The sequence below is a fragment of the Ammospiza nelsoni genome, chromosome Z (genome assembly GCF_027579445.1).
Source record: "Ammospiza nelsoni isolate bAmmNel1 chromosome Z, bAmmNel1.pri, whole genome shotgun sequence".
In the NCBI taxonomy this organism is placed as follows: domain Eukaryota; kingdom Metazoa; phylum Chordata; class Aves; order Passeriformes; family Passerellidae; genus Ammospiza; species Ammospiza nelsoni.
The window spans coordinates 70210153-70229306 of record NC_080669.1 but is presented as its reverse complement, the minus strand read 5'-3'; the positions used below and the strand labels follow the sequence as shown (position 1 = coordinate 70229306).

General features: G+C 34.2%; 1 protein-coding gene across 4 annotated transcripts in view; it reads right to left on the bottom strand.

Moving 5' to 3' along the window:
* SLF1 (SMC5-SMC6 complex localization factor 1) overlaps positions 1–19154 on the bottom strand; it is a 34623-nt gene that overhangs the window by 10850 nt on the left and 4619 nt on the right. For all 4 annotated transcript variants that reach the window (XM_059492426.1, XM_059492428.1, XM_059492427.1 and 1 more), the window contains 7 exons: positions 17878–18040; positions 14786–14917; positions 12934–12987; positions 9296–9454; positions 8565–8731; positions 7238–7375; positions 6400–6565 (listed from right to left, as the gene is read on the bottom strand). In XM_059492426.1, the coding sequence (XP_059348409.1) occupies positions 6400–6565; positions 7238–7375; positions 8565–8731; positions 9296–9454; positions 12934–12987; positions 14786–14917; positions 17878–18040 (979 nt within the window). The remainder of the gene's footprint in view (positions 1–6399; positions 6566–7237; positions 7376–8564; positions 8732–9295; positions 9455–12933; positions 12988–14785; positions 14918–17877; positions 18041–19154) is intronic.

The window sequence follows — 19154 nt, the reverse complement described above, 5'->3', positions numbered from 1 at the left end:
GCCATGTTCACTGGCCTTTCTTCTGCTTAAAAGCTAACTATTGCAGCCAGATCACCAAAATTAGTGTCACTGATGCCATATCAATTAGGATTTGGCACTGGAGAAAACCAGGTTCTATGAAATCATCTACAAGTATATGCAAAATGGTGGGAAAACTTACAGTTGCAATGTGATTTCTTTTTAAATTAGATTTTGTTTAACCATAAGATTGCAAGTACTGCACTTATTCCACTGAACCTTGTGTTTAATTGACAACTGCTCTATTAGTATTGCCTTTTTCTGAAGATTTCATCATGAAATAAAGCTCTTTTTGTGACTATGTATGTCTGTGCCAAAAGGGAAAAGTATGCAAAATGTCAGTTTCCTCCACAGAAGAAATTTTGGCAGTCACTTTGCAAAAAGAAACTTTCTTCAGCTACCAAAAAAATTCAATAAGATGAGCAGCTGCAAATTTAGGAAAAAAGTCATCCTTCTGAATATTAGCTATACAATTTTCTACCTTGAACAGGCAGACACACACACGCACAAAAAAAACCATAGAGAGATAGATAGAGAGGAGAGAGAGAGAGAGAGAGAGTCTATATCTATATATATGTATCCTTATGGGTCCCTTCCAGCTCAGCTTATTCAGTGATTCTGTGAAAATGGTCATAAACAAGTAAAGAAAGGTGAAGTGTACTTTCTTCAAGAGGCATCAAGACAAGGAATTTAGCTATCCAGACACCCCATTGAGATAGATGAATGCATTTTTCACCCAGATGAGAATTTAATCAATACTGGTCAGGTAAAGCAGTGCTTCTAAGGCTTGAGTTAGCCTTTGCAAGGCCATATCTATCTACATACCTTTCTGAGCCACAGCAGAAATACTTTATAAAATTTACTCTGAGATAAGTTATTCCTCTGATCACATGTACCACCAGATGTTTTGAAAGCACACAGCTTGAAAGAACACAGGCACCATAGTAGGAACACATGAAATTAATCTGACTGAGGGCTCTACCACAGATTTACTACTGTTACACTAGAGCACCAGTTGACATATGGCATCTTGTGAAAGATAATGAGTACCTGAAACTGGACAATTTTGGGTAAGAGACAAGCCAGACTTAATGGGTACATACTACAGTCAATGATTTGTCTGATACTCCTTTGAGAACAAAGTATGTTCAAGGTTGGTTTAAAATAATTTACTAGGATTCCTTAGGAGCTGAAAAGCACCAAAACTAGTTTGAGCATCAATACATCAAACAGACATACATATGAAAAATGGAGATGGTGACATAGATAATAATAAAAATATTATAAAGCAATTTGTTGAAAACTACACAAATACTGTCCCTACAGTTAACAGTTACTTGTCACTCAAAAGAAAATAAATTAACACAACTACAAATAAACATGGTGTGGGGTGAAAGTATAATCTCCATCACTCCAGGTTTTTAAGACTGGCCGGACAAAGTCTGTTACGAACGTCATCTCCGAGACTGCTTCCAGGCCTACTTCCTCCTAGTTTTTTAAACTCTACTTGATTTGGTTTGTCCTTTCCTTTATTATGTCGTAATACTTTAATATAGATGAACTGTGAAATCTCATAATGAAAAAAACCCTGAGAACACAGATATGGCATGTCAAAAACCTGAAAGTATAATTTTTAAAATAAAGTTTAAATATTTAAAAAGGTGCATTTGCACTATCTTCTGAGGATTTGGGAACAGAAGCTGAAGAATAATTTAAAATATCTGAAATGCATTTAAATTTCCCTTAAGTATGTATATCTCTTTATTACTGGATCCCAAAGTGAAATACTGGGTAAGTAATATAATTCCACCAATAGTTCTTTACTGGAAATAAATTTTACAAACACAGTGAATAAGCACTATTTTAACAAAAGTTAAGTGACAGGATCAAGGACATATAGATGTAATCTGAGGTAGATAGGGATGTAAAACACAAGTATTTACATTCTCTTTATGGTTTCTAAATCACTACCTTAACTAATTCCTTTATGAAATCCTTTAAAAAAAAAGGGTGTGGGTGAAAGCAGACATTGAGAGAACAGACTAAAATAATTACTGTTAATACTGCAAGTATTAATAATTTTTCACAGTCTGATATATAGTGAATATTAAATGCAGCTGGTACTCTAGCTGCATCTACATTTGCCCAGCCAAGTATCTCCGCATGCTGACAAGATAAGCCAGATACTGCCAACTAGTGTAGGCTTGGTTGGCATTTTTGCAAAAGAATAGTAGGACAAACCAAGAGCTTCTCCTCAGTATTTAAAATAAATAGTTCAATGCTACAAATGAGAGAGAGGGAAATCCGTCTAATTTCCTGAAAGGACCATATGTTCTAAAAATGTTTAAATGTTAACATGTTAGAAGTATTTTCAATTTCAACCACAAAACAATACACAGTAATGAAAACATATGCAATAACAATACACAGTAATGAAAACATATGTAATATTAAAAAGGGAAAAAAAAAACCCCAAGCATTTCCATTAAACTTGGAATTTGCTACCATGTATGACAGTGCCAAGACCTCTTTTTCCCCACTCTGCTCCTAGATCAAGAAGCTGGGAGGGGCATCAGCTGAGATAGATGACCCAAAATGATCAAAGGCATTCTGAACACTGTGCTCAGCAGTAAAAGCTGGGATAAGGAGGAAGGGAGAATGTCTGAAGTGATGGTGCTTGCCTTGCCTAGCAAATGCCATGTCTCATGAAGCCCTGCTTTCCAGAAAGTGACTGAACATCTGCCTGCTGATGGGAAGCACTGAATGGAATCCTTATTTTGCTTTGCTGGTGGTTAAGTATTTGTTTCACTTATTAAACTCTCTTTATATAATGTCATGCATTTTTAAATTTGTCCTTCTGACTCTCTCCCTCAACCCAATGCAGGGTGGGGACTTACCTGCCAGCTGAAATTGACCCACTACACCATGTACAGCTAATTAAGTAATATGCAGTGAAACCTCTTTTCAAAATTCTCTTCCTTGTTCTTATTGTTGAAAATCAAAGCTATCTCACTAAGAAAAGCATAGAAGTGGGAAGAAGCTATTGACTGTGTTAGCATACAAAGGTCACATCACTTCAACTGATATCCGTTAGCTTAGCAAATGCAATTCCTACATTGTGGTTCCATTTAATGCTTTGTCAAGTCAAATACGGTGCTACGGTGGCAGAAGTTTCACAGTGTGTTTTTATACATGAAAGTTCTTATGGGAAAATTAATTTCAACTTTTTTACTTTGAATTACTGAGTTATTTTAGAACTCTAAAGAAGAGGGTTTTTTCATGTGCTGTAAATGTAGTACTCCACAAATGCCTAAAACATACTTCCAAAAAAACTACTGCAAGCGACAGACCAGAAAGACATTTGGTTCTACACCACACAAATTTATACTATGCAACTAAAAACCTGAATGAATGCCTTTGTCACCTCTTTGTCAGGCTATGTAAGACAGCTTTTTTTAAAAAATCCTCACCAGTATTTTCAAGGATGAAAAGCATTTCTGATACCATCTGTGACATTGTGAAAAACCATGCAATAGCTCAATGCAACTAGAAGTGTTATAAGCAAAATACACATTCCTTGGTAAAATCTAAAACTGAATTAAGAAATTCGATTCAAGGAACTTTGACCAGGAGCTCCCCCATCAAACCTGTTTAAGTAATATAACAAACAATATACGTTAATTCATTTTAGAATTGTATTAAAAATTGATTTGATGAGGTCAAATAATAGGAAATCTTTTAGGTTCTTTGGCAGCGCCTTTTTAACTACAAGAATAGTCTATCAATATTATTCCACCATGTTGTCCAAACAGGTTAACCCAGTGAGGACATCCAATTTCCTGTCACTATTTTTATTCTGCTACTTCTAAAATAGAGCATATTCTATCTAACTCCAGAAAACAAATGCACTCAACTTTATGTTTTGTTTTTCACTTTGTTTTGGACTGCTCTTTTTACATGGTATGTTTACACACATACATAATTTTGCAGCAACTCAGCACTAGAAGAGAGGAAACATATACAGATATTTTCCCTGCACTCCAGTGCTCTTTGTTGCAACCTCTTTGAATCACAAAAAGAGAGAATCTGATCCCAAAAAGCTAAAAAAATTAATAACTGCTCTTTCTAATTTTACCAGTTAGAAAATATTGTATTAGATATGTTCAAAGAAAGAATTTAGTTAAAATTATTCATCTGTTTCCACTTATAGATATTTTCACTGAAAAACTGTACAGAAGTTTGGTATATCAAAAGATGGATGTTTGTTTCTTCCCAAAGCTAACACACTTAGGTGCACTGAAAAATATGGTCCTCACCCGTTTGCAATGTGCAAAAGCACAAACCAGAGAGTTACACGCAGAGAGTAACAATATCCAAAATAATTTCTTTCATTTAGCTTTCTGAATGGCCCTACATGCCTCTTGTCTAGGTGTTACCTCTTAAACAAACAGTTTTTATGAAACAAAACTGGTAACAATGACTCACACCCTCAAACTGAAGACAGGAAGGACAATTTTGCACCCTGCATGCTACCTCTAATGACATGGAAATACTGTGTATTTATTTATGTATCTATGAAATTACAGAAAAAGGAAGGAGAAAACACAGTTCTGTCTGCACAGCTAGGGAGGTTTCACTCTTCTGATTTTCTGAAAGACAGTTTAAACTGTGTAATGGAATTCTAAAATTAGTCTGAAAATACAGAAAAACATCAAGCTTTAGTATTACAAGATTGAGAGTGACTGAAGGGACAAATGAGTTGGATTATAAAAATATGGTATTTTGGTTTAGAATTTATTTCTGCCAAAAATGCAATGGGAAAGAAAGTGCAATAAATAAATAAATATGAGGAACAAAGCTGTTAGAAAGAACATAATACACTACCAATACTATGAGACAACAAGCTGCTTTTTAAGGCTAGAATTCATCTCTGTAGGATAGTTTACACTACAGTGCGTAAGATCAAAGTAAGAAATCAGCAGACATCCATGATTTGTGCTGAAACAACAATTCTGATATATATGTATATAGATCAAATAGAATCTAAACAAGAGGCAGATCTCTGTGGTTTATGTTGTGTGTGGAGATTAAGCTTATTTTATAAGCTTATATTTTTCATATATGTAGTACAGTCTGACAGAAGTGATTATTCTGCCAATGCAAAGAAAGGTTCATGAGAAAGGCATGGCTTACAGTGCTGGAACCTGTAAAAGGAAGGCATAGCAAAAAAACCTAAATGGTACCTCCACTTCAACTGCAGATTCAAAACCAGGAAAAATATGAAAGCAGTGTCATTTTCCAAAGAAACAGAATGGCTACTGACACCAACTGCATGTAAGCCTGCTTGCTGCTCAGTACCTTTGAAAAGATAGGTTGCTTAAATATAAATATGGGTATAGAAGCCTGATTTTAGGCACTTTTTAAATATCTTGACCGAGGATAAAAAGCAGCACTGTTTCACAATGTCTTGCTTTGATAGCCCTCAAAAAAGGTAGGAGGTCTGGCTAGGTAAGATGATTGAAGCTCTCATTATGTTTAATCTTTTTGCTTTCATAGCATAATGAATAACTACTTGGTATTATATTTAAAGTGCTTTTTTCTCCCTGAAATACTTGATTTTCTATTGTTCTGTTACTGTATGGGAAAAGTGAATGGAGTACCTATTTATTCTCTGCTCTCACAATAATTTAAAAGAGAATGCAGAGACAGCAGTTAGTTTTTATTTTATGTGAGAATCTAGAAGTCAAAGATGTTTTACAAGGCCTCTTGCTTCTGAAAAGAAATAGGTGGTATAGAGGACACTTAGTATCTTTCAGGTCAATGTCCTGCTGGTCAGCAGGTCACAGAATAGCAATTAAGTTGCTTCAATTCCATTTTATTGCTAAGTCCTCGGAAATATTCCAAATGAAACTAAAATACTTAGGAAGAAAACCAGGGCATTCTATTACAATAAAACAATGCATACCTAGCAAACAACAACAAAAAAAGTATTAGTTTTGTTAGGTTTCTCTTTCAAACGTTTCCTGAATCCTGTCACTGTAAAATAAGATAATCACTTCTTTCACTACACCACATTGTTTGAGAGAACAAGCTGGTGTCTGTAATAACTACAGTAATACCTGCTGGTAAGGGCATGTGAACATCTGAATGTAGCCAACAAGCTACTCAGGACTCGTTTCTTCTCTACATATCTATATAAGAATCTTATGGATCAATTCATTTCTTTAGTGGAGCAAAAACCAGCACGCTTCACAACAAAAGGCCGCTATAACAAGCAGCTGTTATACTTACATATAATTCCTCAGAAAAGAATGAACAAAGGGATGCCTTTAAAAATATATGTCAGTCTTCATTATTTTAAAGTATAAAATTCACACTCACATCATTTTTTCCATTTAATTCTCTATGGGAAAATATGACCCAATCTGCTAGAATATTTATGTGTTTGGTAAAAAGCACTGCGGTTCCACTTTCAAGCAAGAATGTCTTCAGAAGAACTGTCTGTGGCAAGGCTTGTTGATGCTGTGAATTTGTTCCTTCAACCAAACTGAAAAAAAACAAAGTGAAAAACACCTAAAGCTTTATGTCACTTTGATTATTATAGTTACCACACAGAAACCTTGTCTTCATTCAAAATACACACAGATTTGGCAATTTTTAACTATGGAAGAACCAGATATAATTTCTGATGCAGTGTAAGTACAATGATGATGACTATTACTATAATTATTAGACCTGGGGAATTCTAATAATGTGCCACTATTTACATAAAGTAAAGGCCACCATTTCTATAGAAAGGCAAAGCAAAACCTAGACTTCTTTTATACTTCATAAACCAAGGAAAAGTAATAGTCTCCCTAAGATAACAGAGAGATAATGGTTATCGAATTTTTTAAAAAAATCAAACATATACATCAGTATATTCAAAATGCTGTTTGTCTACATTAAAGAATGAATAGCAAAGTACTGCAAATCTAGAAGTACCACTTAAAGAGCAAAATTAAATGCGTCCTGGAATAACAACCTGGAAAAAGAAACATGTCTTAAAACATGATTATAAAAAAACCTATGAATTTACAATTAAACAAGCTAAGAATTGAGAAATATAAATAGAATTGCTAAACTGCTTTCTAGAACAGTATCTTATCAAGGATATATACAAATCAGGATACAAGCTGCTATAAATAAAGAAGTGCATGTATTATTCTATAAATCCCACCTTTTTGTCAGAAACTCTACTTCGCCTTTTACTAAATCAAAGAAAAACTTCAATAATGTTTTATGAACTATCCTCAGTTCATCTTCTGTCCTTGAAACTGTGACCGTATGACAAACTGTTTCACAATAAAGGCAAGACCTGAAAAAATAAAAAATGAAAAATTCTATTTGTATGACAGAAATAACAGATAATCTACTGGCAAAAAAGTCAGCTTTGAATCTGGTCTGTTTTGACAAGGAAATAGTTTGCTCCCCAGTAACAGACAACAACATGTTTGCGACTGAGCTTCTGTGTTCCAGCTGAACATTTTGTATTATAGTGTAAACAAAATAATTTAACTGGATTTCATTTTTCTTTTTCTACTCGAGATATTGTACAATTACTATATTAAACATAACTTATTTAAAATCCTTTAAATACAAGATAATTTTGGAGTATTTTGTAGACATGGTAACATCCTACAAACTTCTGTTCAGATAATAGTTCATATATACTACTTGACATGACTACAGATTGTCAAACATGATGCAGATAATTCTGAAGTAACATGCAAACATAAGTTTTGTCCAGAATTTTGAGTACTAGAACCAGGTATACAACTCCTGGGTATTCCCATTCTCCAGGAAGTACTAAAAGACAAAATACTTCATCTAAAAGACAAATCGTCTTTCATGTTCTTCAAAAATTGCTTACGATCACACACATTCACACATCTGTAATCATAGTTGTATCAAAGTATTTAAATATTACGTGAGGTTTTATCATAGCCACAAGAAGAGCTGTAGTTTCTTTTCCAAATGAAGAATTAATTTCTGTTGATGCAAGCTACAAAAAGTAAGTTCTCATGATAAAGCAGAGACTAACTATCCAAACTTGTCTTTGTAGATGTAGACAAGATAAAAATCAGACATCTTGAAAAAGATGGCAAAGGTTATGTTTAAAATCAAACATGAAACTTCACATTTGGTAAGATAAGCCTTGAGTTTGCTTTGTAACTGCAGATATATGTGTGTGTGTATGTTTTTATGTATACACACAGCAGCAGCAAGAGTATACAGATAACTATACTCTGTAAAGAGTGTAAGAAATAATTTTTAAAAAACTAGTAAAGCTAAGAAAATGTACTTATTTTTCTTTCAAAAAATTTCATCTGCCTGTGATGAAATGTGAAATGACCAAATCCGTTACAATTCTAGACTGTCACATACTGGTAACATGTCCTGTTGTAAAACAGCACGTCGTTGCAATAGAATGCCCTCTCTCCTCTGCTTCCTTGGGTTTGGAGTAACATAACTATTGCATTTGGTACCTCATTAATCTGCCTTACCTTACAAGTATCTCTATCAAGGACCATGTACCTTTCTTACAGATAGGACACTGAAGGAGATCTAAGTAATACTTCAACATCGATGGGGACTTCCAGGGAGGTTCACAATGAAGAGTAAGGTAAAAAACATGACAAAGTTTGGCAAAAAACACTGTATCAGTGTTTCCCTGTAAAAAAATGAGAAAATAATATTGGCTCCAGACCAGCCAAAGACCTATATCTATATTCACTAAGAGTTAATTTATTTTCTTTAATCTTTACAATCTCAAGTGACCACATTTAATCACTAAAATAACATCCAATTTAATGCACAACTCCAAGGAGAAAAATACACAGTGAAATTTAAAAAAAATAGGGAAGAGAAAAGGGAGAACTTGCTCTAGTGTGATATGCTAGTTGAATGCACCACTGTTTAGAGCAAACCTTGTTCTCAATCGATCTCTCTATCCGTAGCGTACCAGCATAGTGCTGTTTCTAAAAGTAACAAAAAATATTTCTGGCCAAGCCTTCCACAATATTTAGAGCATTACATTCATTTGGCTTGCAAATAAATACTAATTTGAAAAAACCCTTTTTAAAATCCTTTCTTATTTTTACAAACACATTGATGAGCACAAAAAGAAGGGTGAATGGATCCCTAAGAACTTTTAAATACTATGTCAGAAGCAAAGATCATAATACTTCCACTTATTTCTTTTATTTTTAATACTACTTTAGTCTTCATCTCTCACCAATAGGACATATTTTAGAAGAGGATGAAGAAGTTGCACAGGAGGTGCACTGTACATTTGGCCTGCAGCAAGTTCTGTGACTACATCCTGAAGTAAGTCCTCTTCCACTAGTCCTTGAAGTATAGACCAAGTGCCCCTGGACCAGCCAGTACTTTTAACCTAGAAATGAGATATCATTGTGAAAAAAAAAAAAAAAAAAGCTTACATTAAAAAAACCTTTTAACCAACCAAGTTAACTAACACAGGATATCCCTAACTAAAAAGTTGGTATTATATATCCTGGTTTCTGATAGGACAGAATTTATTCTTGTAGTAGCCACAGGGGATGCGACTGAGACATGGAGGTTATTCTATACCACCTTACATCCCTGCCAGGGCAGGGGGAAAGGGACTCATTTCCAAGCAGAAGGAGTCCTTCCAGTCAAGAAGATCTTATTGGCACAGGACCTCCATCTTATACTCTGCCACTCATGACAGCAAAACTCCTAACAGCTTTAGGAGAACCCAGACAGATGCAATAGCTTCCATAAGATGCTGTATTCACTCTGCAATTTCCCTGTTTCTATCTGTACTTTCAGCTCTCCAAAGATCACGAATTAATGACACTAATGAGCTACTGAAGGTCTCAGGTACATTGCTATTTACATCTTTCCTCTAGTTCAGATTCAAGCCAAAGCTGATGCCTAAGCAAGTTGCAACTGTACTGCTGAGTGAAGCACGACTTTCTTCTGCCAGGTAACTGCTCTTTTGAAATACAGCTTTTTTGTCTGACCATACAGCCTGAGGCTCTGGTAAACTCAAATTTCTCCTAATTCTGAGATAAGAGGCACAGCTGAGAAAAGCTGGGTCAGACTGATTGGGCTGCTGGGAATTAAAGAGTTACATAAATTTATTGTTGCTTTAATCTCTGGTAACTTGTAGACTTCATGATCTCTGCCAAAAATCCTCTCTCCTAATGTACATTAATAGAACAGTTCAGATAGAATTGTTATAAGAACACTGAGTCCAACTATTAACAGCACTACCAAGCCCACCACTAAACCATGTCCTTAAGTGCCACTTGTACTCATCTTCTAAATCCCTCCAGGGATGATGACTCCATTACTGCTCTGGGAAGACTTTTCCAGAGCTGGACAACCCTTTGCAGGGAGAAATTTTCCTACTATCCAACCTAAATATCTTACTAATTGTTTTAATATTAGTTTATATTTTAAATTGACAGAGATTTTGAGTCCAGTTGTAGATTTCAAGTCTAAGAATATACCGTTATTAGATAGCTACCAAAAATGTTCCAGTAATAAGATAAAAAACACTAGGAGCTCTGTTCAAACATGAAAAAAATTCAGAAATAAATCATAATCATGGTTAAATCACAGTTAAAATCTCAGTGAATAAACTCCACTTTAGCATTAGATATTTTGTGTCTTGCAAATGTCTCGTATCTCAGGTTCCTAATGTAAGCCATTGTTACATTAACAATAAATAAAGCTGCTCATGTAGACAATTTTCTTTTAATCAAGTCTTTGTGCATCTGGTGTTTGCAACTCACATTTATTTCAATCTTCTCATTCATATATTAACTATTAAAATCTCCACTAAAATTTCCTTTGGAAATAAAGGTTGCATTCATACTTTTGTAATGTTAATTACATGCAAACAGCACATCTAAAGAGCAATTGTGAACTGTTTAATGACAGTCAGAAAAGAACAACTTGGCCACCTGGATTTAGGATGTAAGACTGTATATTGGGGGTGTACAAGCATGTTACCACTGACCTTCACTTGGTGATCACACTATGATCCAGCTTTATATATTATGACTGAAACTTTTATTTACTGAAAATTCTGTACTAGAAGAAACAGTACCATTGATGCATTATTTTGAAAATACACTGAAATAAAGATGTTTTGGGAAGACTGAGGTACATTTTGCATAGCATTCAAATCAAAGAGAAACTAGAGACTGGTTCATCACATTTCTAAGAGGTAAAGAAGGATGATACAAAACTGAGGCAATAAACTTTTGTCAGTATCAGGAGACCTGTTATTGAAGAGACTTAATTCTCAATAAGCTGTCCGAGCTTCACTGGCTTGCACTCTGATGAGGAATCAGAGTTTCTTGTGAAGCACTGCTGGTGCAATCATTAGCACTTTGAGCAGAAACAAATGAAATATAACAACTGACAGAATATGAAAACTGACAAAAGAGAAATAAATATTTTTGGGATGAAGATGGAACAGAACACTTAGCTGTGCTAAGCCTTCCTAGCAGATGCAAACTGATATGACAAAATACAATAGGCGTATCTAACATGTTCATTTAGTTTGTAGGTTTGATTTTACTTCATTAGTATTATTGGAAATGTTTACTGGAGCTGCTTCTAAAAGTCATAAATATACTTACGATAGAAGACACATAGTATATAAAGGCTAGCAATGGATATTCCATAAAGCAATAAAAGTGACAGAACAGTAAGAGAAGTATTAGGCTTAAAATTTCCAAGCAAAAAATGATATTATTCTTAAGAGTACAGAAAAACAATTTCAGCTTACATGTGTTAAGAGAGGTAATTTTTAATCCAATTAATTCAATAAACTACACACTAAGATTAAATTTCAACGCAAACCTCTTGCAAAACAGAAACACACATAGCACTTTACAGATCAGTGATGGTGTTGGACCATGACAAAAGTATTTTACTCCTCATGTTTTCAAAATAATTTTTTTCTCCTTCCTTCCTTATTGTCAATAGAAAAAAATCAGAAAAAACTGGTTTCAAGTAACTATTTATGTAGAATGGCTCATGAAGATACCAGATCTTCAGTTACCAAGGAATACAGGAAGATAACACATACTTTAAGTGTTTCCCTTTTTAACTTTTAAGCAACACAAGTTACCATATAAAATGCACTAGTAGCTCATGGCCAGTGTATAAATTGCTTTTTGAGTACTAAAGAGGCAATGTTTCAACATTATTTATAGATTTATTCTTAGTATTATAGATAGACAAGGCAAAATTTTAAAAGTTCTTATTTACTTCAGGTATTTATAACAAAGACTTAATAGAATCTATTGCTGACCTCTTTTACAGTATTTATTTGGGTTAAGGGAAATAAAAAAGAGAGTACAGTACAAAAAAAGGAATTAAGTCAAAGTGACTATGAAAACAGGACTGGAAAACATAAAGCATTCTACTTGCAATCTGTACTTCAGCTGACTCTGGAAAACTGACTTCAGCTAAAATCTGTCCCTACTAGAAAAAGCAGTGCTAAAAATTGTGTACAGTCTCTTTATTTTACTGCATAAATACAGTGCTTGAGTAATTTATGATGCTCTAAATCGCATTAGGACATCTTTCCTTTTTGACTTCCTAAAATTAATAAGTAAGGTTCTCTTAACCAGCAGGATTAAGCAGTTTCTTTGTAATAACAGAGACTGTACTAGAAGTATCACTAGAAGGGACAAACAACATTCAAGACCAGATGATGCTCTTTAACGCAACAATAACTTTATCAGAGTTTAGGATAGCCAAAATCTAAAACTATTTTTGATAACTAGTTTTGCTTAAAGTATGTTTTCCTAACTTTGTAATAAAATTCCATATGCATAACATGCCCTATTTTTTAATAATTCTTACCTCTGGATTGCATTTGTTCAGCTGGTCTGTTTGCATAAGTCTGTACTTAGTAGTCTGTAAAACAGAATAAAGTCAAGCTGCACACTGGACACCAGACAATATATTCAACAAATAGTGTATGATACTTCCCAAATGACAACTTCTGTTAAATGTAGTTCAAGCACAACCTAACATTTAGACTGGTCTTTTTAGATTTTTCATTTGGATGGGTAAATTATGAAATAGGGGACTAATGACTTAGAAGGTATTTAATATAGCCAAATTTTCCTTCCCATTTTCCCCTTCTCTTGTTTCTTTGTTGTTATGTGGTTGCTCTGTAAGGACAGTGTTCCTAGATTAGACATTAATAAACTAAAAATTTCCAGTTTTTCTGTGGCAAAATGCCAACTATGGATTCCTCTTGCATGCAAAAATATGGTCATAGGTGCAAAAATGTATTACTCTTATAGCCATATTTAGATATTGCATAGTATTACAATGTTACTACAACACCTTACTAAAATATTCTTAGGAGAGACTGTCCTTGAAGGGTTAATCCAGTGGCACACTGCTATATAATAATTTGAACCAGAGCATTTGCTGTATGTAAAATACATAAAAAGAACAAATGTATTTTTTAAATGTCTGGGGGGTATGGCCTTGAAAAAATGTCACTGATAAAAGATGCGGCATGTGATGATGATGCACAGATTAAACCAGCATGAGTCTTCTATTTGTAATCTTGTGTTTAAACACTGTGTGTACTTTTTGAGGACCTAAAGTTTTTAATTCTTCCGCTACTAAACTTACAATGCTTCATATGAAACAGCTCCTACAAATAAACTTCGACACCATCATCTGCATTCGCTGTAGCTTACAGAGATAATATATCCTAACTCAAGGTATTCAGTTGCTTTCTCTTGACTTGAAATAGAGCTGTTAACTACTAATGTAGCAATTTTATCAGGATTAGATCTGTGACAACAGAAAACCACAGGAATGCATTAGCTCCACTTTTGAGTTGTAATAAAAAACATTCATGTCAGTCAACAAAACACTGGCTCTACAATACGTTTTGAAAAGTGTTTTAATATAAGTTAGCTAGCTAAGAGGAAAATTACAGAAAGACTGTAATTCAGATATCTTGTTCAACAATATTTGCTACTATTTACCTCATCTATTACACCAAGGCTTTAAGTAGTAAACTATGTCTTCTACACACCCATGCCAATGAATTGCCTGTTGCTTTCTATGCTAAGGCAGGCGACCTGGTTCTGAGGTACAGCTCGACAGTTCACTCTCTAGGGCCGTTCGGGCCAATGACACACGCAGACACTAATGTGGTGGACGGTCAAATGGCGTTTATTACTTCTTCTTCTGGGGTCTTATAGTTTTGGGGGTCTCTACGTCAAAAAGGGGTTTGTCCTTCTTACCTATGGTTAGTAGGGAATGGAAAAGTACTGGGTAAGGAGTGGAAAGTTACTGGTTTCAGTGGGGCAACATTCTTACTGTTAGTGGGGCCACATTCCTATGTTAATTTCTTATTTATGAGTAACTGAGGGTCTTATCTATGGGGAACAGAGGGTCCTGGCTTTCTGTGACATCGCGTCATCTTCTGCAGCGCTTCTTCTCTAGCTACCACAATTGCCATGACTAAGTTTTATTTTAACTACTGGTAGATGTAGTAAATATGGGATTATTACATATTGCAGGTTAAAAGGCCTGTTAAAAGTTATGTCAAGTATCTACTTTATTAGCTCAATACTATAATGAAAGATAGAGATTTTTAATATAATTCATGCAATATAAAAAATATAAAATTGTATGTATATAAAATATATAATGCTATAACAAAGTATCAACTGTTACTTACCGCAGTAAAATACATATGTTTTATAATAACATTTTTCATTTCACCAAGTTGCATTTTAGGCAAGACTTGGTCTGTTTCTTGTGCAGCCAGGAAACGGTTCATCTGTGTATCTTTGGGATTTTGTATTCCATTCTGCAGAGCAAAAAAATAATACTTTGTTTCAAAGCTAATGGTCTAACCAACTTTTATGTGCTTCTATGTATTGTACTGCAAACTGTATGTGCCTTTGTATGTTTATGTCATCATATCATATGTCAAATAAAGAGCTGCTGGTTTGGAAACAAACCACTGTTGTTGTACGAAGTTACAGCATATAAATTATCAAGGTGAGCTTCCCCATATTTATTTTTCCTAACTGACTTCAGGTAAGTCACAATCTCTGTGGCTGAAACAAAGACCATTTCTCCATAACAGATTCTTTCTCAGAACTTTTCAAAAACTAAAACCAGAGCTCACACATTTTCAACTGGTTCAAAACATAGTAAAGATTTTATAAGGCATTTCTTCTTCAATTTGTCTTTTCATATAATAGACCACTACAATGAAATCTTTTCAGTTCTTGCCTATAAACATGAAACAAATTAGTAATTTAAAATGTAAATTAAAAATGTAAAATTAGTAAATTAAAATGTTTTACTGTCTTTTTTTTCTTTTATATTTTTGTCTGTTTGTATAGTCATTAATTCTCTTGAGTCCACCTATCATTTTCAGCCACTTCTTCAGCACAGGGAATGAAGAAGCATTTCTCAAATTTCTCTCAACTGCTTACTCTCAGTAACACCACAAAATAACTTTTGCTTGAAAAAAATAACTATACAAAATATTTTGAATTTACTGAATGAGTTGAGAACATACATTTCAGTAAGAGTTTCAATGCATGCTTTTCATCAAAGATACACAGGTTAAGAATAAAACACCATGTTTGTTTAAGGTCAATAAACAAAACCAGACTCCTCCTCCTGCAGTGTGATGAGTTAAGAATCATGAGACAGACACAAGTGAAACATTGCCTTGGCCATTTCTTATTGTGACCAGGTGTGGAAGGTTTGGTGTAACTTGCCTAATAATTCAAACTCTTGAATCTGATGGGTGAATTGAGTCTGGGACATAACAGTAAAGAAAAAACACAGTAGTGCATGCACTGATAGGGTGCAATAAGTTTATAATTCCATGTTTTTATGAAAAAGTTTCAAAAGTTACCTATTTTCAGATTTTCCCTTAAATGCATTGTTCAATACAAACATATTTGGCAGATGCATAATGTATCTCTAAACAAATATTGAGAAGAAGAACTTCTTGCACATTTCAAAAGAGAATGAAGTTTTTTTGTAACTAGAATAGAGTTCCAAATAGCTTTTGATGAGCATGGATAACTGAACTCTGATGTATTAACTAGCCTTCTTATGGCCCTTCATGCATGTTAGTTTCAACACACTCATTAAAACACTTATATTCAAACAATTAATAGTACAATCTTGGTAAAAAAATTAGAAACTCTAGTATGCATCCAAAAAAGCTTTTAAATTCACTGTTTAATTATGAGACTAGCTTCCTAAAAGAAAATCATGCATGTGTTTTAATACCCTGAATCAATCAATTTGATGCCTTATAACATCATATAACCAATGGCAATCTCACACAGTATTTTAATAGTAGACTTACAAGGTTAAGATAATAAGAACAGATACTGAAATATAAACATGAAGAAAAGACTTAGTTAAAAAAAATCACACCAAAAATACTCTGAACATCAGTGGAGTTTCAGTTGCCCTGGAAAGAATATAATGTTATTTTGCTAAATCCATCATCTAGACACATATATGGATGTTTAGGGGAGGACTGAGATTTATATTTGCTAGAAGTAGCAGTCAGATAGCATGACTATAAATTTATGAAGTTGGAACAATCTAATGAATAACACGTCAAGTACTTCTGGGACAAAGAGAAAAGAGCATGTCCATAACATTCTTTGATAAAGCTTAATATATCTGGACAAGGGCTGCAATTTGATTGCCTATGTTTTATTCTTTTCCTTTTAAGAGACTAGGAGCCTTGGCTATTTCCTGAGTTCTTCGGATTCACTTAAACAGAAAGCTAATGTTCTCGGTCTCTGAGGTGAGTTCCTTTAATGAAATCTAAGCAAAAAAAGATGTGCAAGCTAATGGATTCGTTAAGATGGAAAGTTGTTATCTCACCTGGGAGGAATTCAAGATGCATAGCAACAAACACATGATTTTGATAGAGATCAATAAAAGATGAGATAGCCATAAAGCTTTTACATTAATTCACCTATGAAAATGTTCATCTTAGCTGAAAGGTTTAAATGAGAGCAACTTCCCTGAACAAGTTTCATTAAGAGAGTAAGGACTAGAGTAAGAGCCCACATTGATGTGTTCAGAATGTAAACATTAAGAACTTCCAACCTTCTCACCCTCCTGTAATACCTTTACTACAAAGAGCTAAGTGCTTTGATCAGAAGAGACCAAAGGATTTACAAATGGCAACACACACAGTTTTAGCTCCTACTTGCTTATAAAGGTAGTCGTTTCAATTAGCAGTTGATTTAAGTCACCCCAGAGTCTGAGATCTAAATTAATATTCTGAAGCCTTTGAATAGTTACAGACCAAAATACTAATAACTTCTGAGCAGTGCATCTGGTAAGCAAACAAGTATGAAACATGGGGCATCCCTCTTAAGGGAAAGAGTAAAACAAAATTTTGGTTCTAGTGAACTCTGCACTAGGCACAGGACTATGTCCATATGGCACCTGGAGACTCTACAGCCTCTTCAGACAACCTGGTACAGTGTTCCATCAGCCTCACAGCAAGAAAACCCAAGTGGTTCCTGACTTTACATTTGTACTCAATTTCCTGTAACTGGGCACCACAGACAACCACCTACCTGTCTATTATGCATCCTCTCTTCAGGTATTTGTATATATTCATGAGCCTTTCTATCTTTTGGATATATGGTCCCAGAATCAGACAGTTGTCTTAACTTTAATCAAATCACAAAACACTCTGGCTGATTATACTCCCCTCCATTATTAACACTGCATTATTTAAAGTAATCAATAAATTAGTTTACTTACTTGAAAAAGGTAATGTCCTATATATTGCAAAGGGTAGCATTGAGCTTCTGAGAGACACTTTTTATTTTGTAAAGGAGAAATTTTACCACCGATGAATACATGAGTTATATTGTGCTCTGCATTTTCACATGAACATATGGTTGCCTTTCCAGCTTTAAGAACTCTAAATAAACATATTCAGAAAGATGTATTTACTATATTATATTAACACTGCCTAAAGCTACAATAACATTCACAAAATACAGGCATGCAAGTGGAACTGAATAAGGCTTCTAGATGTGTGACACAGCACAAACTTCATTAGAAAGATAAAAGGGCACCTAATAGTCTTTGGAAAATCAAAGAATCCACTTAACAAAATAGTCTCTTCAAAATTTAACACTAGTTATTGAAATAAATGTACACCTCCAATAAATGTGATAGATAGTTTCACCTCTGTACCTTTCCAAGTATCAAATTTGATGACAGCAACTATAATTTATTGCATGATCTATCCCAAAATAATGATCTTTTGGTTAAGTTTTCCTATAAATTAAGCAGTTAACAAAAAATGGCAGACTGCTTTTCTGAAATGTAGTATGGTATTTTTGTAACAGAAATACACATTTGCAGCATTAGTGCTGTCCAGTATCATGAAAGTATCACATACAGAAAAGAGATGTGCTTGTTTTTGGGGCACCATCATGTGTAACAGTTTCCCCAGGGACAATTTCCAGACCTGTTAAGCTACAAGTGCTCCTATTTTTCAGAAAAAAATGCCAGGCAAAAGAAAACGTAGAAAAATAAGATTTAATGACATTCTGGATATAGGTTTTATTTTTCATAATCCAGATACATAAAAAGAAAAGGGTGCTGGTCTTACACACTTACCCATCCAACAGCTAGGCACTAAAGGCAGGAAGAGCATAGAAAGGGGATAAAAGGCACAGTATTGTTACATACTAGAAAAAACCGAGACTTTCCCCAAAGCTATAGTGTCCTTTATGACTGAAAGCAGTATCTGCTGAAGCCAAAAAATATCTACATGTCAATGTTTTATGACTGACTAAAAATTGAGTGCATGGAAAACATTCTCTAAAAAAAACATATTTCTCAAAATTTGTTAACCTGTCTTACTGATGTTGTTCCTGTAAAAGTTTGTTTCTATTGCAAGAAATAGAAACAGACAGCATTGTGCAAGACATCATTTCAACAGTGCTATCATGAACATCTACATAAGCAGTTTTTATGGAAAAAGAATCAGCATTTTCACAAGTGTAGCAGGACACAGTAAATCC